The 23556-nt window shown below is 44.8% G+C and overlaps 1 protein-coding gene across 2 annotated transcripts in view; it reads left to right on the top strand.

Moving 5' to 3' along the window:
- Positions 1 to 23556, top strand: part of STX1A (syntaxin 1A) — a 28141-nt gene that overhangs the window by 3135 nt on the left and 1450 nt on the right. The window contains exons 2-9 of one of the 2 annotated variants that reach the window (XM_060756722.2): positions 3651 to 3728; positions 4159 to 4258; positions 6239 to 6313; positions 8335 to 8408; positions 12006 to 12114; positions 15321 to 15394; positions 15914 to 16051; positions 20708 to 20818. In XM_060756722.2, coding sequence (XP_060612705.1) covers positions 3651 to 3728; positions 4159 to 4258; positions 6239 to 6313; positions 8335 to 8408; positions 12006 to 12114; positions 15321 to 15394; positions 15914 to 16051; positions 20708 to 20818 — 759 coding nt within the window. The other variant, XM_060756723.2, reaches the window with a different exon arrangement.

Here is a 23556-nt window from a genome sequence, read left to right as displayed (position 1 = left end):
GCATGTGTATTTAGACTATAGCAATGGTGGCTGTGGATGCTGGGAGTTGCCCTGCGGAAACATCCCAACCATTCCCCCAATGGGAGTCCTTGTGGCTGCAGCTCCCACTCTTAGCTATGCAAGCTAACAAGGCTAATGGGAATTGTAGTCCCAGAGGCAGGAGCAGCTTCCGGATCCCATATCAAAGCCTTCAAGAAGCCAAAATAAGGGGAAGCGTAGGATTCAGCACCATGGACAGCGTGGAAACTGACAGGAGAAGGAGCTCCAAATATCTATCTATCTATCTATCTATCTATCTATCTATCTATCTATCAATTTTCCACCCATCCACCAACTATTTTTCTTTCTATCCATCTACCTTTCTATATCTCTATATCTCTATATCTCTATCTATCTATCTATCTATCTATCTATCTATCTATCTATCTATCTATCTATCATCTATCTATCTATCTATCTATCTATCTATCTATCTATCTAAATATTTACCTACCTACCTATCATTATTTCTATCATGTCTATCCATCTATCTTTCCATTGATCTATTCATCTATCTTTCTACCTACCTGTCTATACATCTATCTATTTACCTATACCTATCTTTCTTCCTTCCTATCTGTCTGTCTATCCTCCATCAATACATCTCTCTCTCTCTGTCATATCTTTCCATCCATCTATCCATCATCTATTATCTATCTACCTACCTACCTACTGTATCTATCTGTCTATCGATCCATCCATCCTCCATCCATCCATCCATCCATCCATCTCTTTCTCTGTCATAACATCTTTCTATCTATCCATTATCTTTCTTTCTTTCTTTCTTTCTTCCTATCTTTCTTTCTTCCTATCTTTCTTTCTTTCTTCCTATCTGTCTGTCTGTCTGTTAGTCTATCTTCCATCAAGCCATCCATCCATCTCTCTCTGTTTCTCTGTCATATCTTTCTATCCATCATCTATTATCTATCTATCTATCTATCTATCTATCTATCTATCTATCTATCTATCTACTGTATCTATCCACCTATCTTTCTTTCTTCTTATCTATCTGTCTGTCTATCCTCCATCAATCCATCCATCCATCTCGCTCTCTTTCTGTCATATCTTTCTATCCATTTATCCATTATCTATCTATCTATCTATCTATCTATCTATCTACTGTATCTATCCATCTATCTTTCTTCCTTCCTGTCTGTCTATCTATCTATCCTCCAGCAATCCATCCATCCATCTCTCTCTCTCTTTCTCTGTCATTATATCTTTCTATCCATCTATCCATTATCTATCTATCTATCTATCTATCTATCTACTTTACTATCCATCTATCTTTTTCCCCATCTATCTGTCTGTCTATCCTCCATCCATCTTTCTCTGTCATTATATCTTTCGATCCATCTATCCATTATCTATCTATCTATCTATCTATCTATCTATCTATTTTATCTATCCATCTATCTTTTTTCCTATCTATCTGTCTGTCTATCCTCTATCAATCAATCAATCAATCCATCCATCCATCCCTCTCTCTCTCTTTGTCATTATATCTTTCTATCCATCTATCCACTATCTATCTATCTATCTATCTATCTATCTCTCCATCCATCTCCCTCTCTCTCCCTCTCTCTTTCTCTGTCATTATATCTTTCTATCCATCTATCCATTATCTATCTATCTATCTATCTATCTATCTATCTATCTATCTAGTGTCTCTATCCATCTATCTTCCTTCCTTCCTTCCTATCTGTCTGTCTATCCTCCATCAATCCATCCATCCCGTCCTCTGTGTGTGTGTGTGTGTGTGTGTCATTCTATCTTTCTATCTATCTATCCATTATCTATCTATCTGTCTGTCTGTCTGTCTGGCTGGCTGGCTGGCTGTCCATCCATCCATCTATCTATATCCTGCTTTGATGGACTTGGACTAGGTGGCCTTTGGCATCCCTTCCAACTCTGTGACTTGATGAGAGATTTATATAGATATTGATATTGACACACACACATATAAATATCCTTCTTTGGTGGAGTTGGACTGGATGGCCTTTGGGATGCCTTCCAACTCTCTGATTCAGTGATAGATAGATGTAGATATTGATACACACACACACACACATATATATATATACTGCTTCGATGTTGGACTAGATGGCCTTTGGGATCCCTTCCAACTCTTGTGATCTGATGATAGATAGATAGATAGATAGATAGAGATGTATACAAACCCCGAAACAGGAAGTGGGCCTGGGTGTCCCTTCCAGCTCTAGGGTTCTTTGCCTTCATTCACTCCTATGGGGCTTCTCGTCGTCTCTCTCCTGCCTGCCTTTCCTTGCACAAGAGGGGCATTGGGGGTTTATGGCATGGCTACCAAGTGGCCCTGGGGACTGGCCAGCACCATGGCAACTGCTTGCCGATATCAAGGTGGCCGCCTGGCAACCATCGATGCAATGCAATGAAGTAATCCCTCCTGGATGTTTTGGGATGAGCTCGGGAAGCAAGAGCCGCAATGCAGCCGCGGGGCAAAGAAGTATATTATCTCAGAGCTGGGGGAGGGTCCCCAAAGGGCCATCCAGTCCAACCCCCTTAAGCTGGGCATGAAGTCACAATCCAATCCCTCCCGACAGGTGGCCATCCAGCTTCTGCTTCAAAGTCTCCTGCAATAGATAGATAGATAGAGATAGATTGAAGAGATAGATAGAAAGATGAGATAGATAGATAGATAGATAGATAGATAGATAGATAGAAGAGATAGTTAGATAGAAGAGGTAGGTAGGTAGATGAGATATAGACAGGTTGATAGAAGAGATAGATAGATAGATAGATAGATAGATGAGATAGATTGATAGAAGAGATTGATAGAAGAGATAGATAGATAGATGAGATATAGATAGATTGATAGGATAGATAGATAGATAGATAGATAGATGAGTTATATACAGATTGATAGAAGAGATAGATAGATAGATAGATAGATAGATAGATGAGATATAGATAGATAGAAGAGATAGATAGATAGATGAGATATAGACAGATTGATAGAAGAGATAGATAGATAAATAGATAGATGAGATGTAGATAGATTGATCGAAAAAATAGATAGATAGATAGATAGATAGATGAGTTATAGACAGATTGATAGAAAAGATTGATAAACAGATAGATAGATAGATAGATAGATAGATAGATAGATAGATGAGATATAGATAGATTGATAGAAGAGATAGATAGATTGACAGACAGATAGATGAGATATAGGCAGATTTATAGAAGAGATAGATAGATGAGATAGATTGATAGAAGAGATGAACAGAAGAAATATAGATGGATTGATAAAAGAGATAGATAGATAGATGAGATATAGACAGATAGATAGATAGAAATTGATAGAAGAGATAGATAGATAGATAGATAGATAGATAGATGCTATAGGCAGATTTATAGAAGAGATAGATAGATGAGATAGATAGAAGAGATAGATAAAAGTGATAGATAGATAGAAGAGATATAGATAGATTGATAGAAGAGATAGACTATAGATAGATTGATAGAAGAGATAGTTAGAGGAGATAGATAGATAGATAGATAGATAGATAGATAGATAGATAGAAGAGAGAGAGAGAGAATGGTTTGCCTCACTCAGTTGCTTCTTTTTCCAGGTGAAAGATGGCGATGAGGATGACGAAATTGCTGTTGGAGTGGATCGAGACCGCTTCATGGACGAGTTTTTCGAGCAGGTGAGGGGGGAAAAGGACCCTTCTATTACTGGAAATGGATGGGAGAACCAACTCTTTGGAATTATTATATATCGTGTCAGAAGCGAATTCATGGTACAGTTTTTCTCATCTGGTCTTAGCCACTGATTGAGGTTCTGGGTTTGAGCCTGCCACTTTTGGACTCTTGCTTGCTGAGGTGTTCCTGCAAGAATCTCTGTAGATCTTACAAAGCCGTTTCTTGGTTTAAGGCATTGGCATGCTGGCTGATATCCAAACAGAGGATGGGCCAGAGATGTCACTGTCTTGGTCCTTTCATTATTGGCTGCTACTTCCCAGCGGATGTCAGGTGGTGCAATAACAGCTCAACAGTATAATTTCTCCAGTGGTGTAGGGCGCAGACACCCCGTGATAATGCGGCATGTCTCATTACACATTTGGGTCCTGTCTGCAGGTGGAAGAGATCCGGGGCTTCATCGAGAAGATCGCCGAAAACGTGGAAGACGTGAAGCGGAAGCACAGCGCCATCCTCGCTTCCCCGAACCCCGACGAAAGTGAGCAAAGTGGCCATGTTGCATTTTTATTTTATTATATATTATTACATTAATTATTTTATTTATCCAGCAGAGAAATTATACTGTTAGTGTCAACATCCTGTGATTATGCGGCATGTCTCATTAAGAGCCACATCCACTGTTTTGACGTGGTGAGATGAATATTTCACACTTGGCATGCATACTCAGCAGCAGAGTAGCAAAGCGCAAGGGCAGATGTCTTCACTGTGTCTGGTTGTGATCCCCAGGTTGTGCCAGTCAACTTTTATACAATATTATTTCTAGAACCTATTATTTGCTTGTGCTTCTTGTAAGTCAGAGAATAGCCCAGGATAACTTCCAGGTATTTGGGTGTGCTGCAATGCAATGTTCAACCATTTCAAAGCTTCCTACTTGGGCAGTGATGGCACAATCATCAGCATACATAGTTTCTTTAGAGCTCAAGATGCTTGTCTGTTCTGATGGTGAAAAGCACACATCTGTATTTTAGATGGATGAGGAATCAGCTGGTTTTCTCTGCAATAGGCAGTAAGAGCACCTAAACCTTTGGAGAGTTTCTGTTCAACCATTTCAAAACTCTCTGCTTGAGCAGTGATGACACGATCGTCAGCATACATAGTTTCTTCAGAGCTCACTATACTTGTCTGTTCTGAAAAGCACACGTCTGTATTTTAGATCTCAGTTCTTGTGGGTTTTTTCGGGCTATATGGCCATGTTCTAGAGGCATTTCTCCTGACGTTTCGCCTGCATCTATGGCAGGCTTCCTCAGAGGTCTGCTGGAGCTGGGGAAAAAGGGGTTTATATATCTGTGGACTGACCAGGGTGAGACAAAAGGCTTTTGTAAGTTGGGCTAGGTGTTTTCCCCCAGCTCCAGCAGACCTCTGAGGAAGCCTGCCATAGATGCAGGCGAAACGTCAGGAGAAATGCCTCTAGAACATGGCCATATAGCCCGAAAAAACCCACAAGAACTGAGTGATTCCGGCCATGAAAGCCTTCGACAATACATTGTATTTTAGATGTTTTGGGAATCAGCTGGTTTTCCCTGTAATAGGCAGTAAGAGCATCTAAAGCTTTGGGGAGCTTTCATTCAACAACTTCAAAGCTTCCTACTTGGGCAGTGATGGCATGATCGTCAGCATAGTTTCTTCAGAACTCAAGATGCTTGTCTGTTCTGAAGGTGAAAAGCACACGTCTGTATCTTAGATGGACTGGGAATCAGCTGGTTTTCGCAGTAATAGGTAGTAAGAGCATCTAAAGCTTTGGGGAGCTTCTGTTCAACCATTTCAAAGCTCTCTGCTTGAGCAGTGATGGCACAATCATCAGCATATATCGTTTCCTCAGAGCTCGAGATGCTTGTCTGTTCTGAAGGTGAAAAATACATGTCTGTATTTTAGATGGTTTGGGAATCAGCTGGTTTTTCCTGTCATAGGCAGTCAGAGCACCTAAAGCTTCGGAGAGCTTCTGTTCAACCATTTCAAAGCTCTCTGTTTGGGCATTGATGGCATGATCGTCAGCATAGATAGTTTCTTCAGAGATCATGATGCTTGTCCGTCTGAAGGTGAAAAGCACACGTCTGTATTTTAGATGGATTGCGAATCAGCTGGTTTCCCCTGTAATAGGCAGTAACAGCACCTAAACCTTTGGAGAGCTTCTGTTCAACCATTTCAAAGCTCCTGCTTGGGCAGTGATGGCACGATCGTCAGCATAGATGAACCTCTCTATCCCTTCTGGCAGTGGCTGGTCATTTGTGTAAATGTTGATCATTGATGGGAGTGAGCATGCTGCCCTGAGGCAGGCCGTTCTTCTGTTTCCGCCATCTGCTTCTCTGTCCCTGGAACTCAACAAAGAAGCTCCTGTTTTGTAGCAGATTTCCTATGAAGCGGGTGAGGTGGAATTATTATTATTTCCTCAGGAGAAGGTGATGATTTACAGTATCCGAGTCTGTGATTCAGACCTTCCCCTTTCTGCTCTCCCTTCCAGAAACCAAAGAAGAGCTGGAGGAGTTGATGTCGGACATCAAAAAGACCGCCAACAAAGTCCGCTCCAAGCTAAAAAGTGAGTAATTGCCCCTCACCAACTGGACCGAACCCCCATATTGCTCCTTATAGCTCCAAAGATGTCCCTAGAAGCCCGATACGCCCTCATATGAATACTGGTGGGGTTGGGGAGGGGTTGATTTTGTCATTTGGGAGTTGTAGTTGCTGGGATTTATAGTTCACCTACCATCAAAGAGCATTCTGAACCCCACCAACGATGGAATTGAACCAAACTTGGCACACAGAACTCCCATGACATTCCAGGAAATACTGGAAGGGTTTGGTGGCATTGAACTTGTGTTTGGGAATTGTAGTTCACCTACATCCAGAGATCACTGTAGACTCAATCAATGATGGATCTGGACCAAACTTGGTACGAATATTCAATATACCCAAATGTGAGCACTGGTGGAGTTGGGGGAAAATAGACCTTGACATTGGGGAGTTGTAGTTGGTTGGATTTATAGTTCACCTACAATCAAACCCCACCAACGATGGAACTGAAGCAAACTTGGCACACAGAACTCCTATGACACTCCAGAAAATACTGGAATGGTTTGGTGGGCATTGACCTTGTGTTTGGGAGTTGTAGTTTGTAGTTCACCTACATCCAGAGAGCACTGTGGACTCACACAATGATGGATCTGGACCAAACTTCAACAATGATGGAACTTGGCACACAGAACTCCCATGACCAACAGAAAACACTAGAAGGGTTTGGTGGGCATTGAACTTGTGTTTTGGAGTTGTAGTTCACCTACGTACAGAAAGCACTGTGGACCCAAACAATGATGGATCTGAAAATACATCCCTCAAATATACGATATGCAGGATGTATTTTCAGTCACTGGACCAAATTTGGCACAAATACCCGATACACCCAAATTTGAATACTGGTGGGGTTGGGAGGGGGGACTGATTTTCTCATTTGGGAATTGTAGTTGCTGGGATTTATAATTCACCTACAATCAAAGAGCATTCCAAACTCCCCCAATGATAGAATGCAACCAAGCATGGCACGCAGAACTCCCATGACCAACAGAAAACACTAGAATGGTGGGCATTGACCTTGAGTTTGGGAGCTGTAGTTCACCTACATCCAGAGAGTATGGTAGACTTAAACAATGATGGATCTTGACCAAACTTGGCACAAATACTCAATATGCCCAAATGTGAACACTGGTGGATTTTGGGGGAAATAGACCTTGACACTGGGTAGTTGTACTTGGTGGGATTTATAGTTCACCTATAATCAAAGAGCATTCTGAACTCCCCCAATGATAGAATACAACCAAACTTGGCACACAGAAACTCCCATGACCAACAGAAAATACTGGAAGGGTTTGGTGGGCATTGACCTTGAGTTTGGGAGTTGTAGTTCACCTACATCCAGAGAGTATGGTAGACTCAAACAATGATAGATCTGGACCAAACTTGGCATGAATACTAAATATACCCAAGTATGAACACTGATGGAGTTTGGGGAAAATAGACCTTGACATTGGGGAGTTGTAGTTGGTGGGATGTATAGTTCACCCACAATCAAAGAGCATTCTGAACCCCACCAATGATAGAATTGGGCCAAACTCCCAATGACCAGTAGAAAATACTGTGTTTTCTGATGGTCATTGGCGACCCCCTCGTGACCCACCCAGGCATCCTGACCCCCAGGTTGAGGAACGCTGATTTAAAGGGACAGAACTCCATTCTTCTTTGAGTCACGAAACGAGCAGCAATGCAAATGAGATGCAAATGCAGCCTGGATGCCGCCGAGAGCTCACCTTTGGGTCAGCCTGCGTTTTGAGGTGCCCAGAGGCTGTCAAACAGGTGGAACAGGGATATTTGAATGCATTTTCTAAATGGCTGCGTCGTTGTCGTCGTCGTCGGACTCCTGTGTTCCAAGGAGATATTTTTAAGCCGGCCTGGAACGGATATTTGGCAGCGGAGAGATGGAGAGGACCATCTGTTTGTCACATCCGCCCACCTGTTTCCCTCCTCGATCTCTTTCCAAACGGTGCCTCCTCTCTGGCTTCGTTGCAGGTATCGAGCAGAGCATTGAACACGAGGAAGGGCTGAACAGATCCTCGGCTGACTTGCGGATCAGGAAAACGCAGGTGAGGAGCGGCAAAGGCTCCCAAGTGGAGATAGATGAGAGATATACACAGGCCGTCCCCGAGTTACAAACATCTGACTTACAAACGAGTCCTAGTTTATTTATCGTATCAGTAGTGAACTCGGCATGATGCTCAATGACCACAAATTGGCCACTGATGTCTCTAAGAGAGGGTCCTCCATTGTGCATGTGGCATGGCTCGGGCAGCATTGTAATAGGTGGTCTGTGGTTTGCTCTCTTCCACACTCGCATGTTGTGGACTTCATTTTCTGAATGTTGGCTCTGCATTTCGTGGGGTTTAGTACCTTCCAAGTTGCCCAGTCTTCTGTGTGCCCAGGACGAAGTCTCTCATTTGTTATGGATTCAGGTTCTGGGTTTTAGCCTGCCACTTTTGGACTCTTGCTTGCTGAGGTGTTTCTGCAAGTACCTCTATAGGTCTTATTTATTATTTATTTATTTACAGCTTTTATATTCCACCCTTCTCACCCCGCAGGGGACTCAGGGCGGATTACAGTGTACACATATATGGCAAACATTCAATGCCAATTTTTGACATACAAACATATACAGACATACACAGAGGCTATTTAACTTTTTTCTGGCCACCAGGAGAGCTGTTGCTTTCATCATCCATCTGCGATGCTGATGAAGCACTTCCACATTCCCCGCATGCTTCCCCGCTGGAATGCTTTGCTGGAGTCTTCTTTATGGCCTCATAAATCAGTTAATTTAGCCTCCCCACACTTTTTAAGGTGGTACCTAATTTTCCTACTTGACAGATGCAACTGTCTTTCGGGTTGCAAAGGTCAACAACAGGCTACACATAATTGGTTGGAAACCCACTCCAACCCGGGCTGGCTTCGAACTCATGACCTTTTTGGTCAGAGTGATCTTAATGCAGCTGACACCCAGCCAGCTGCACCACAATCCCAGTCTTAGTAAGCTGTTTCTTGATTTAAGGCATTGGCATGCTGGTTGATATTTGAACAGAGGATAGGCCGAAGATGTCACTGCCTTGGTGAGATCTCTTGGTGCTCCTTCCCAGCAGATGTCAGGTGGTGCAATACCGACTAAACAGTATGGTGTGGGGCGTAGACATCCTGTGATAATGTGGCATGTCTCATTAAGAGCCACATCCACTGTTTTGACGTGGTGAGATGTATTCCACACTGAGCATGCATACTCAACAGCAGAGTAGCAAAGCACAAGGGCAGATGTCTTCACTGTGTCTGGTTGTGAAGCCCAGGTTGTGCCAGTCAGCTTTCATATGATGTTGTTTCTAGCACCCACTTTTTGCTTGATAGTCAAGCAGTGCTTCTTGTAAGTTGGAGCACGGTCCAGGGTAACTCCTAAATATTTTGGTGTGCTGCAATGCTCTCATGGGATTCCTTCCCAGGTCATTCTAAAAGCTCGAGATGCTTGTCTGTTCTTAAGATGGAAAGCACACCTTTGTGATTTAGATGGATTAGGAATCAACGTTTTCCCTGTAGTAGGCAGTAAGAGCACCTAAAGTTTCAGAGAGCTTCTGTTCAACGATTTCAAAGCACCCTGCTTGAGCGGTGATGGCACGATCATCAGTATAGTTTCCTCAGAGCTCGAAATGCTTGTCTGTTCTTAAGATGGAAAGCACACGTCTGCATTTGAGATGGATGAGGAATCAGATGTTTTTCCCTGTAAAAGGCAGTAAGAGCACCTAAATCTTCGGAGAGCTTCTGTTCAACTATCTCAAAGCGCCATGCTTGAGCAGTGATGGCATGATCGTTATCATAGATTGTTTCCTCAGAGCTCAAGATGCTTGTCTGTTCTTAAGATGGAATGCACATGTTTGCATTTTAGATGGATTAGGAATCAACTGGTTTTCCCTGTAAAAGGCAGTAAGAGCACCTAAAGCTTCAGGGAACTATTCAACCATTTCAAAGTTCCGTGCTTGAGTGGTGATGGCATGATCATCAGCACAGATTGTTTCCTCAGAGCTTGCATTTTAGATGGATTTGGAATCAGCTGGTTTTCCCTGTGATAGGCAGTAAGAGCACCTAAAGCTTCGGAGAGCTTCTGTTCAACCATTTCAAAGCTCCCTGCTTGAGCAGTGATGGCAAGATCATCAGTATAGATAGTTTCCTCAGAGCTCGAGATGCTTTTCTTAAGATGGAAAGCACATGCCTGCATTTTAATGGATGAGGAAACAGCTGGTTTTCCCTGTCAAAGGCAGTAAGTGCACCTAAAGCTTTGGAAGCTTCTGTTCAACCATTTCAAAGCTTCCTGCTTGAGCAGTGATAACAAGATCGTCAGCATAGATTGTTTCCTCAGAGTTCGAGATGCTTGCCTGTTCTTAAGATGGAATGCACATGTTTGCATTTTAGATGGATTAGGAATCAACTGGTTTTCCCTGTAAAAGGCAGTAAGAGCACCTAAAGCTTCAGGGAACTATTCAACCATTTCAAAGTTCCTTGCTTGAGTGGTGATGGCATGATCATCAGCACAGATTGTTTCCTCAGAGCTTGAGATGCTTGTCTGGTCTTAAGATGGAATGCACATGTTTGCATTTTAGATGGATTTGGAATCAGCTGGTTTTCCCTGTGATAGAGCACCTAAAGCTTTGGAGAGCTTCTGTTCAACCATTTCAAAGCTCCCTGCTTGAGTGGTGATGGCAAGATCGTCAGTATAGATAGTTTCTTCAGAACTCGAGATGCTTGTCTTTTCTTAAGATGGAAAGCACATGCCTGCATTTTAATGGATGAGGAATCAACTGGTTTTCCCTGTAATAGGCAGTAAGAGCACCTAAAGCGTCGGAGAGCTTCTGTTCAACCATTTCAAAGCTCCTTGCTTGAGTGGTGATGGCACTATCGTCAGCATATATAGTTTCCTCAGAGCTCGAGATGCTTGTCTGTTCTTAAGATGGAATGCAAACATCTGCATTTTAGATGGACTCCTGGTTAAGAATGGGGCTGAGATAACAGGAAGTGAGAGAGAGCTCTACCTTACCTTTAAGAAGGGAAATCTACTTCTGGAAGAGTTATTATCATGCAGAAAAGGGGTCTCCACTGAAGCTTTCTCTCCTTGTTTCCACAACAAGCCAAATTTCCCAAAATCTCAGAAAGTGTAATCTAATACAACAGCTGGCAAGGTGATTTTGTTTGCTGTCTACTAATCTTGTTGTGTTTCTAATAATAATAATAATAATAATAATAATAATAATAATAATAATAATAATGCCCCCCTAGTGACCACTCTGGATGCCAAAACGTTGCCTCTGTCACCAACAGAACTGGATCGGAGTCTCCAAATTGCTCGCCAAGGGTTGACTTTAAGCATAAACATCACTCTTTCTGTCTCCCTTTCCTTCCCAAAAACTGAGCAGATGGACGCGAAGCAACTGGGGAAATTATAGACACGCAACAGCTCGTTCCTTAATCGAGTGCGGAAGGGCTGAAACGCACGTGCCAAATGCAACAAAAGGAGGGCGGGAGAGGGAACGGTGGCGCTTCCAAAGCCTCGGATCGGGATTGTCCCAAAAAGGGGCCTTCTTCTGGCCCAAGCATTTGACGTCCCCAGGAACGGGCAACCCATTAGTGACCTCAAATCCTGCTTTTCCCACCAGCATTCGACTTTGTCCCGGAAATTCGTGGAGGTGATGTCGGAGTACAACGCTACCCAGTCCGATTACCGGGAGCGCTGCAAAGGACGCATCCAGAGGCAACTAGAAATAAGTGAGTTTGCTTCTGTGTGCCTACTCCAAAGCGGCTGCCCTCTTGGAGTCTCCTTCTCTGGATGGCTATCTGTTGGGCGGGCTCAGATTGTGTCCTTGTGCCTGGCATAAGGGGTTGGACTGGATGGCCTTTGGGATTCTTTTCCAATTCTAGAGTAAGGGAGAGAGTTAGAATTAGGGTTAGAGAGGGTCAGAGTTAGGATTAGAGATGGGCATGGTTGGTGGCAGTTAGAGTGTGGTTCAGGGCTATTGTTAGGGGTAGAATTAGAACTAGAATTAAGGTTAGTGAGGGTTAGAGTAAGGGGTAGGGTTATAGTAAGGGTTAATGAGGGTTAGAGTTAGAGCAAGGGGTAGGGTTAGTGAGGGTTAGAGTAAGGGAAGGGTTAGAGTAAGGGCTAATGAGGGTTAGAGTTAGAGCGAGGGATAGGGTTAGTGAGGGTTAGAGTAAGGGAAGGGTTACAGTTATAGGGTTAGAATAAGAGTTAGTTCAGTTAGAGTCAGGATGAGAATTAAAGAGTAGAGTGAGGGTTAGAGTTAGAGTATGGTTTAGAGTATAAAGAGTTATGAGGTAGAGTTAGAATGAGGGTGAGAGTGAAGGGTAGGGCTAGGGTGAGAGTGAGGTTTGGTGAGGGTAGTGTTTGGTTAGTGAGGGTTAGAGTTATAGATAGGGTTAGAATGGGGTTTAGTGAGGATAGAGTTGGGTTAGGGTTAGGGTTAGAATGAGGGTTAGAGTTACGTTAGAGTGAGGGATGGGGTTAGAATGGGTTAGTGAGGGTTAGTTACAGATAGGGTCAGAATGTGGTTCAGTGACGATAGAGTTGGATTGGTGTTAGGATTAGGATGACAGTTAGAGCTAGGTTAGAGTGAGGGATGGGGTTAGAATGAGGGTTAGTGAGGGTTAGAGTTATAGATAGGGTTAGAATGAGGTTTAGTGAGGGTAGAGTTGGGTTAGGGTTACGATTAGAATGAGGGTTAGAGTTAGGTTAGACTGAGGGATGGGGTTGCAGTTAGAATGAGCTTTAGTGAGGGTAGCGTTTGGTTGGTTAGGATTTGAATGAGGGTTAAAGTGAGGGATGGGGTTAGAATGAGAGAGTGAGGGTTAGAGTTATAGATAGGGTTAGAATGAGGTTTAGTGAGGATAGAGTTGGGTTAGGGTTAGGATTAGAATGAGGTTAGATAGGTTAGAGTGAAGGATGGAGTTAGATGTTAGAGTTAGGATTAGAGTAAGGGATGGGGTTAGAATGAGGGTTTGTGAGGGTTAGAGTGATAGAAAGGGTTAGAATGATGGCTAGTGAGGATAGAATTGGGTTAAGGTTTGGATTAGAATGATGGTTAGAGTTAGATTAGAGTGAGGGATGGGACTGGAATTAGAATAAAGTTTAGTGAGGGTAACGTTCGGTTAGAGTTAGGATTAGAGGGAGGGATGGGGTTAGAATAAGGGCTAGTGATGGTTAGAGTTATAGACAGGGTTAGAATTAGAATGATGTGTGAGTTAGGTTAGGGATGGGGTTAGAATGAGGGTTAGAGTTATAGATAGGGTTAGAATGAGGTTTAATGAGGATAGAGTTGGGTTAGAGTTAGGTTAGTTAGAGTGAGGGATGGAGTTAGATGGGGTTTAGTTAGAATGAGGCTTAGTGAGTTGGGTTAGGGTTAGGATTAGAATGAGGGTTAGAGTTAGGTTAGAGTGAGGGACGGGGTTGGAGTTAGAATGAGGTTTAGTGATGATAGAGTTGGGTTAGGGTTAGGATTAGAATGATGTGTGAGTTAGGTTAGGGATGGGGTTAGAATGAGGGTTAGAGTTACAGATAGGGTTAGAAAGAGGTTTAATGAGGATAGAGTTGGGTTAGAGTTAGGTGAGGGATGGAGTTAGATGGGGTTTACTTAGAATGAGGCTTAGTGAGTTGGGTTAGGATTAGAATGAGGGTTAGGGTTAGGTTAGAGTGAGGGATGGGGTTGGAGTTAGAATGAGGTTTAGCGATGATAGAGTTGGGTTAGGGTTAGGATTAGAATGATGTGTGAGTTAGGTTAGGGATGGGGTTAGAATGAGGGTTAGAGTTACAGAATGAGGTTTAATGAGGATAGAGTTGGGTTAGAGTTAGGTGAGGGATGGAGTTAGATGGGGTTTACTTAGAATGAGGCTTAGTGAGTTGGGTTAGGATTAGAATGAGGGTTAGGGTTAGGTTAGAGTGAGGGATGGGGTTGGAGTTAGAATGAGGTTTAGTGAAGGTAGTGTTTGGTTGTTAGGATTTGAATGAGGGTTAAAGTGTGAGATGGAGTTAGAATGAGAGTTAGTGAGTGTTAGATAGGGTTAGAATGAGGTTTAGTGAGGATAGAGTCGGGTTAGGGTTAGGATTAGAATGAGGTTAGTTAGGTTAGAGTGAGGGATGGAGTTAGATGTTAGTGTTAGGATTAGAGTAAGGGATGGGGTTAAAATGAGAGTTAGTGAGGGCTAGAGTGATAGATAGGGTTAGAATGACAGCTAGTGAGGATAGAGTTGGGTTAGGGCTAGGATTAGAATGAGGGTTAGAGTTAGGTTAGAGTGAGGGGTGAGGTTGGAGTTAGAATGAAGTTTAGTGAGAGTAGCATTCAGTTAGAGTTAGGATTTGAATGATGGTTAGAGTTAGAGATGGGGTTAGAACGAGGATTAGTGAAGGTCAGAGTTCTAGATAAGGTTAGAATGAGGTTTAGTGAGGGTAGGGTTAGGTTAGGGTTAGAGTTGGAATGGCAGACGATTCCAATGAAGACGATTCCAGCGGGGAAGAAAACTGTGTTACCCCGAAGGGAGCTGGGTAGAGTTCCTTGCCAAGAGAGAGAGAGAGGATGGGAGCAGGTGGGTGGGTGGGAGGGAGTGTGAAGGCCAGGCAGGACAGGGAAGGGGGCGGCGAGATGAGAATAGAAGGACTGTGTGGGCGCCTTGAAGACGAGCCAGATCCAAATGCATACGTGAGAGAGGGAAGGAGGGAGGCGGAAGCGGACGGGGAGGAAGGACGGCAGGCAGATGGAGGAGGAAGGGAGGCTCACCCCCTTCTTCTCCGCGTCTCGTACAGAATCCCATCTTTATGGAAATGGGGGTGACCCAAATATGGAGACCTAGAGTGTCTGCGTTAGGACAGCTTGGGTAGAAATGACCATTTTCTGAACTATGAGGGACCAAGGTGTCAAGATCTCAGAACTTCTGAACCATTGCTTTCTGGGTTTCCTTCACAGCCGGTCGGACCACTACGAGCGAGGAATTGGAAGATATGCTTGAGAGCGGGAACCCGGCCATTTTCTCCTCTGGGGTAACATTACTTGGCTTGGATGGCTATCCGTTGGGAGGGATTAGATTGTGTCTTTCCCTGCCTAGTAAAAGGGGGTCGGACTGGATGGCCTTTGGGGGCCCCTTTCCAATGCTATGCCTGTCCTCTTCTTTGCCTTTTGCCAAAATCAACCAAGGAACATTGTCCTCATCCTGTATTTCGCAGCATTTGCCATGTCTAAGATTTGGCCCTGGAGTCCCCTCTTTGCTCCTTGGGGCGAGGAGAGGAATCTCAGGGTGAGAGCACTGCCTTGAAAGGATTTAGTGCATCAATATTGTCCTCGTCGCTGTGCAAAAACACACTTAGAAATAGGGTTCTGCATCTTTAGAGAGCTCCTTTCAGGCTCAGATGAAAACCTGGAGTGGATTCGTCGCCCCACTGGACTGGGACCCACCAGGTTGGGTGTCATCTACACTATCTTCTCGGCCTCAGATTGAGGGGAGACGAGGGTCACTTTCCCCTTTCTTCTAATGCTCTTCCCTTCTGGGTGCCTTCCTCCAGATCATCATGGACTCCAACATCACCAAGCAGGCGCTGAACGAGATCGAGACGCGGCACAGCGAGATCATCAAGCTGGAGAACAGCATCCGGGAGCTCCACGACATGTTCATGGACATGGCCATGCTGGTGGAGAGCCAGGTGAGAGCGGAGGCAAAAGCGGGAGAGGGTCCGGGTTCGAGGTGGAGCCTCCCCATCCCTCCTAGGCACAGGCCACCAGGAGAAGGCATGTGGACTCCTGGAGCTACATGACCTAAGCCTCATTAGACCACTGGTCCCAACATACATACAAAGGACTACTTTTAGCATTTGGTTGTTTCTCATGTATTCATTTGGGTCTCATAGACAGCCTACCTCCAGATTTGGTTTATGAGCAAGCCATGATTTAATGCAGGGAGACTTTCCCCTTCCCCAGCTCAAAGATGGCCTACTTTCTCCTTTCCCCAGTTCAGAGGCAGCCTACTTTCTCCATTCCCCAGCTCTAAGGCCTATTTCCCCCTTCTGCTGGGAGAAGGCTTTCTTTCACCCTTACCCGTCTTCGAGAAGGTCTAGTTTCTCCCTTCCCCAGCTCTAAAAAGGCATATTTTCCACCTTCCCCAGTTTGGAGACGGCCCACTTTCTCCCTTTCCCAGCTAAGAGACAGCCTTCTTTCTCCCTTTCCCAGCTCAGAGACGGCCTTCTTTCTCCCTTTCCCAGCTCAAAGGCCTACTTTCTCCCCTCCCCAGCTCAGACATTTTCTCCCTTCTTCAGCTCTAACATCTATTTTCCACCTTGCTCAGCTCAGAGATGACCTACTTTCTCCCTTCCCCAGCTCTAAGGTCTGTTTCACCCTTTGAGAAGGCCTGCTTTCTACCTTACCCATCTTTGAGAAGGCCTAGTTTCTCCCTTCCCCAGCTCTAAGAAGGCATATTTTCCACCTTCCCCAGTTTGGAGACGGCCCACTTTCTCCCTTCCCCAGTTCAGAGACGGCCTTCTTTCTCCCTTTCCCAGCTCAGAGACAGCCTTCTTCCTCCCTTTTCCAGCTCAAAGGCCTACTTTCTCACCTCCCCATCTTAGCCAACTTTCTCCCTTCTCCAGCTCTAACATCTATTTAAAACCTTCCTCAGCTCAGAGATGGCCTATTTTCTCCCTTCCCCAGCTCTAAGGTCTATTTCACCCTTTGAGAAGGCCTGCTTTCTCCCTGACCCTTCTTTGAGAAGGTCTACTTTCTCCCTTACCCTTCTTTGAGAAGGCCTCCTTTCTCCCTTCCCCAGCTCTAAGGCCTATTTCACCCTTCCCCTGCTGTGAGAAGGCCTGCTTTCTCCCTTGCCCTTCTTTGAGAAGGTCTACCTTCTCCCCTACTCTTCTTTGAGAAGGCCTACTTTCTCCCTTCCCCAGCTCAGAACTGGTCTACTTTCTCCCTTACCCAGCTCTAAGGCCTATTTCCCCCTTCCACTGCTGTGAGAAGGCTTTCTTTCACCCTTAACCATCTTTGAGAAGGCCTAGTTTCTCCCTTCCCCAGCTCTAAGAAGGACTATTTTCCAACTTCCCCAGTTTGGAGACGGCCCACTTTCTCCCTTCCCCAGCTCAGAGACAGCCTTCTTTCTCCCTTCCCCAGCTCAGAGATGGCCTTCTTTCTCCCTTTCCCAGCTCAGACGACCTTCCTTTCCCAGCTCAAAGGCCTACTTTCTCCCCTCCTCAGCTCAGACAGCCAATTTTCTCCCTTCTTCGGCTCTAACATCTATTTTCCACCTTCCTCAGCTCAGAGATGGCCTACTTTCTCCCTTCCCCAGCTCTAAGGTCTATTCACCCTTTGAGAAGGCCTACTTTCTCCCCTACCCTTCTTTGAGAAGACCTCCTTTCTCCCTTCCCCAGCTCTAAGGCCTATTTCACCCTTCCAATGCTGTGAGAAGGCCTACTTTCTCCCTTACCCTTCTTTAAGGTCTACTTTCTCCCGTACCCTTCTTTGAGAAAGCCTCCTTTCTCCCTTCCCCAGCTCTAAGGCCTATTTTCCACTTTCCCCAGATGTGAGAAGGCCTACTTTGTATTGCCGAAAGCTTTCATGGCTGGAATCACTGGGTTGTTGTAGGTTTTTTCGGGCTATATGACCATGTTCTAGAAGCATTCTCTCCTGACGTTTCGCCTGGCTCTCTGGCAAGCATCCTCAGAGGTTGGGAGGTCTCCTTTACTCTTCTTCGAGAAGGCCTAGTTTCTCCCTTCCCCAGCTCTATTTTCCACCTTACCCTGCTGCAAGAAGGCCTACTTTCTCCCTTACCCAGCTCTAAGGCCTATTTTCCACCTTCCCCTGCAGTGAGAAGGCCTACTTTCTCCCTTATCCTTCTGTAAGAAGGCCTAGTTTCTCCCTTCCCCAGCTCTATTTTCCACCTTGTGAGAAGGCTTACTTTCTCTCTTATTTTTTTCCTTCTACTATGAGAAGGCCTAGTTTTTCCCCTCCCCAGCTCCATTTTCCACCTTGCCCTGCTGTGAGGTCTACTTTCTCCCTTCCCCACTTTTGAGGAGGCTTATTTTTTCCTTCTACTATGAGAAGGCCTAGTTTCTCCCTTCCTCAGCTCCATTTTCCACCTTGCCCTGCTGTGAGGTCTACTTTCTCCCTTCCTCACTTCTGAGGAGGCTTATTTTTCCTTCTACTATGAGAAGGCCTAGTTTCTCCCCTCCCCAGCTCTATTATCCACCTTGCCCTACTGTGAGAAAGTCTACTTTCTCCCTTCCCCACTAATGAGGAGGCTTATTGTTTTTCCTTCTACTATGAGAAAGCCTAGTTTCTCCCTTCCCCAGCTCTATCTTCCACCTTGCCCTGCTGTGAGAAAGTCTACTTTCTCCCTTCCCCACTTCTGAGGAGGCTTATTTTTTCCCTTCTACTATGAGAAGGCCTAGTTTCTCCCTTCCCCAGCTCTATTTTCCACCTGGCCTGGTGTGAGGTCTACTTTCTCCCTTCCCCAGCTCTATTTTCCACCTTGTCCAGCTGTGAGAAGACCTACTTTCTCTCTTCTCCACTTCTGAAGCAGCTTTCTTTCCCGTTCTGCTATGGGAAGGCCTACTTTCTCCCTTCCCCAGCTCTGAGGCAGTCAATTTCTTCCAGCTCTCAGACCAACCTCTACTCCTCTATGCCAGGCTGTCTGGCTTCTGGGCTGGGGTTTTTTTTGGGGGGGGGGGGTAGGGCAGTCGTGTTGGGAGACGTAGTTGAAGGTGGGGGCCCTTTCCTGACTGGACCCCTTTTTGTGTCCCCCCATGCCACCCGCCCAAGGGCATTCGGGCCCCACGAGGTAATGCCTGTCTCCAACTGCATGTCCGTGTGCTGCATGCCTTCCGTGTGGCTCTGCATGGCTGATGGGTGTCGCATTCAAGACCTACTTTCTCCCTTCCCCAGCTCTAAGGCCTATTTTCCACCTTCCCCAGCTGTGAGAAGGCTTACATGAAGCCAACTCCTCCTTTGGTCCCAATAGTACAAAAGGTGCGGATTGTGAGATGAGGACACTTCAGGTGGCAGAATATTCCAGAGTGATGGTGCCACTGCTGTAAAGGCTCTGCGCCTGGTTGCTGGGTTAGAATCCTCTCTATGGGAAGGTCACACTCTCTCAGCCTCGGAATCAATCTCGTCGAGGAGGCGCCACGAGTCTGGCTAAGTCAAGGCTTATCGATCGATTGGCACCAGAAATGCTCCAACCTGTGTCTCTGCATGCGTTTCCTGCCCTTGTTGTGACTTTCTTGGTTGCGTTGGATGGCGTGTTGTCATGCACTTTCTGTGTTATTGCGGTGGCTTTTTGGAAGGGAGACCCAATTCTTCATCGCTCTTGTCAGGAGATGAACCCAAAAGCCAAGGTCGTAATAATAATAATAATAATCCAGCATATAGATCTCGTTTGCTGTGACATACTGTCAGAATAATAATAATAATAATAACAACAATAATAGTAATAATAATCCAGCATATAGATCTCGTTGGCTGTGACATACTGTCAGAATAATAAGAAATAATAATAATAATAATAATAATAACAACAATAATAATAATAATCCAGCATATAGATCTCGTTGGCTGTGACATACTGTCAGAATAATAATAATAATAACAATAATAGTAATAATAATCCAGCATATAGATCTCGTTGGCTGTGACATACTGTCAGAATAATAATAATAATAATAATAATAATAATAATCCAGCATATAAAGATCTCGTTGGCTGTGACATACTGTCAGAATAATAATAATAATAACAATAATAATAATAATAATCCAGCATATAGATCTCGTTGGCTGTGACATACTATCAGAATAATAATAATAATAATAATAATAATAATCCAGCATATAGATCTCGTTTGCTGTGACATACTGTCAGAATAATAATAATAATAATAATAATCCAGCATATAGATCTCGTTTGCTGTGACATACTGTCAGAATAATAATAATAATAATAATAATAATCCAGCATATAGATCTCGTTCGCTGTGACATACTGTCAGAATAATAATAATAATAATAATAATAATCCAGCATATAGATCTCGTCCGCTGTGACATACTGTCAGAATAACAATAATAATAACAACAACAATAATAATCCAGCATATAGATCTCGTTCGCTGTGACATACTCTCAGAATAATAATAATAATAATAATAATAATAATAATAATAATAATAATGCAACCCGACTCTTTTCTCTCTCCAGGCCTAGCTTCCAAAAGGGATGCGGATGCTCCTTGCCAAGGGAACAGGTAGACTGCTCTTTCCAATGGGAGCTCTCCGCCTCTTTCTCAATCTCTCTCAATTCTGCTGCCGTCCCGTCTCAGGGAGAGATGATCGACCGGATCGAATACAACGTGGAGCACGCTGTCGATTACGTGGAAAGAGCCGTCTCCGACACCAAGAAAGCGGTCAAGTACCAGAGCAAAGCCAGGAGGGTGAGGCCTAGGAGCGTGCGCGTGTTTGCACACACAGGCAGTCCCCACCTTGGAAACAGGAGAGGTTCTGTAGGTTTGTCCTTAAGTTGAATCTGTATGTAAGTCGGAATAGAGATAGATAAGGATCGCGCAGGGAAGGGTGAACACCACGGTGGTGTTTGTTTTGCTGCCTTATATACGCAAGTATTTACATTCCACCCTTCTCACCCCTTTTGTCTTTCCTTCCTTCTTTCCTCCCATCCATCCTTCTCTTCCTCCCTTCCTTCTCTTTTTCCTTCCTCCTTCCCTTCCACCCTTTCATCCTTCCTTCCTCTCCTTTCTCCTGACATCCTTGCTTCCTCCCTTCTGTCTTCCCTTCCATTTTTCATCCTTCTCACCCTTTTGTTGTTCCTTCTCTCTTTCCTTCCTTCTTCCCTCTCTTTCTCCTTCCATCCTTCCTTTCCTTCCCTCTTCCCTCCCTCTCTCTTCCTTCCTTCCCTTGTCTTTCCTCCCATCCATCCTTCACTTCCTCCCTTCTCTTTTTCCTTCCTCCTTCCCTTCCACCCTTTCATCCCTCCTTTCTTCCTTCCTCTCCTCCGTTCTCCTGACATCCTTGCTTCCTCCCTTCTGTCTTTCCTTCCTCCTTCCCTTCCACTCTTTCATCCTTCCTTTCTTCCTTCCTCTCCGTTCTCCTGACATCCTTGCTTCCTCCCTTCTGTCTTCCCTTCCTCCTTCCCTTCCACCCTTTCATCCTTCCTTTCTTCCTTCCTCTCCTCCGTTCTCCTGACATCCTTGCTTCCTCCCTTCTGTCTTTCTCCTTCCCTTTCATTTTTTCATCCTTCTCACCCTTTTGTTGTTCCTTCTCTCTTTCCTTCCTTCTTCCCTCTCTTTCTCCTTCCATCCTTCCTTTCCTTCCCTCTTCCCTCCCTCTCTCTTCCTTCCTTCCCTTGTCTTTCCTCCCATCCATCCTTCTCTTCCTCCCTCCCGTCTCTTTTTCCTTCCTTCTTCCCTTCCACCCTTTCATCCTTCCTTCCTTTTCCCTTCTCTCCTTCCCTCTCCTCCTTTCTCCTGCCATCATTGCTTCCTCCCTTCTGTCTTCCCTTCCTCCTTCCCTTACATCTTTTCATCCTTTCCACTCTTTTCTTGTTCCTTCTTTCTCTCTTTCCTTCCTTCTTCCCTCTCTCTTTCTCCTTCCATCCTTCCCTTTCTTCCCCCTTCTCTCTCTCTTTCTCCTTCCATCCCTTTTCTTTCCTTCCTTCTTCCTTTATCTTTCCCTTTCTTCTGTCCTTTTCTTTCCTTCTTCACACCTTTCATCCTTCCTTTCTTCCCTTTTGCCTTTCCTTCCATCCCTCTTTCCTCTCTCCCTCTCCTTCCATCATTCCCTTCCACACTTTCGTCCTTCCTTTCTTCCCTCTTTCCTCCCTCTCACCCTCTTTCTCCTTCCTTCCTTTTTGTCCTTCCTTATTTCCTTTATACCTCCCTTCCTTCCCTTTTTCCTTCCTCCCTTTTGTCTTTCCTTACTTCCTTTTTCCTTTCCTCCTTCCCTCTCCTCCTTTCTCCTGCCATCCTTGCTTCCTCCCTTCTGTCTTTACTTCCTCCTTTCCTTATATCTTTTCATCCTTCCCACCCTTTTGTTGTTCCTTCTTTCTCTTTCCTTCATTCTTCCCTCTCTCCCTTCCCTCCATCTTTCTCCTTCCATCCTTCCCTCTTCATCTCTTTCTCCTTCCTTCCGTTCCTTTTCTTTCCTACCTTCTTTTTCCTTTATCTTTCCCTTTCTTCTGTCCCTCTTTTTCTTCTCTTCTTCCCTTCCACCTTTCATCCTTTCTTCCCTTTTGTTTCCTTATCTCCCTCCTTCCCTCTCTCCCTCTCCTTCCATCATTCCCTTCCACACTATTGTCCTTCCTTTCTTCCCTCTTTCCTTCCTCTCACCCTGTCTCCTTCCTTCCTTCCCTTTTGTCTTTCCTTCCTTCCTTTTTCCTCTCCTTCCCTCTCCTCCTTCCTCCTGCCATCCTTGCTTCCTCCCTTCTGTCTTCCCTTCCTCCTTCCCTTCCATCTTTTCATCCTTCCCACCCTTTTGCTGTTCCTTCTTTCTCTCTTTCCTTCCTTCTTCCCTCTCTCCCCCCTCTCTTTCTCCTTCCTTCCGTCCCTTTTCTTTCCTTCCTTCCTTTTTCCTTTATTTTTCCCTTTCTACAGTCCTTCTTTTTCTTCCCTTCTTCCCTTCCACCTTTCATCCTTCCTTTCTTCTGTCTTTCCTTCCTTCCCTTTCCTCTCTCTCCTTCCATCATTCCCTTCCACCCTTTCGTCCTTCCTTTCTCACCCTCTTTCTCCCTCCTTCCCTTCCTTCCTTCCATCACTGGGAAGCCAGCCCTCCTAACAGGGAGTGCTAACATGCAGCCCCCAAGTTCGAAACGGGAAGGCACCATTAAATCCCTCCCAACAGATGGCCACCCAGCCTCTATTAAAAAAAACATGCTGTGAAATCATAGACTTCTCAGAGTTGGAAGAGGTCCCCAAGGGCCATCCGGTCCAGCCGACTTAAGGCACCATTAAATCCCTCCCAACAGATGGCCACCCAACCTCTATTTAAAAACCATACTGTGAAATCACAGACTTCTCAGACTTGGAAGGGGTCCCCAAGGGCCATCTGGTCCAACCGCCTTAAGGCACCATTAAATCCCTCCCAACAGATGGCCACCCCGACTTGGTTAAAAATACATATCGTGAAATTGTAGACTTCTCGGAGTTTGAAGGGGTCCCCA

The sequence above is a fragment of the Anolis sagrei genome, chromosome 11, assembly GCF_037176765.1.
Source record: "Anolis sagrei isolate rAnoSag1 chromosome 11, rAnoSag1.mat, whole genome shotgun sequence".
NCBI classification, from domain to species: Eukaryota; Metazoa; Chordata; class Lepidosauria; order Squamata; family Dactyloidae; genus Anolis; species Anolis sagrei.
Note: the sequence above shows the minus strand (reverse complement) of the source record. Positions and strands in the feature narration are given on the sequence as shown.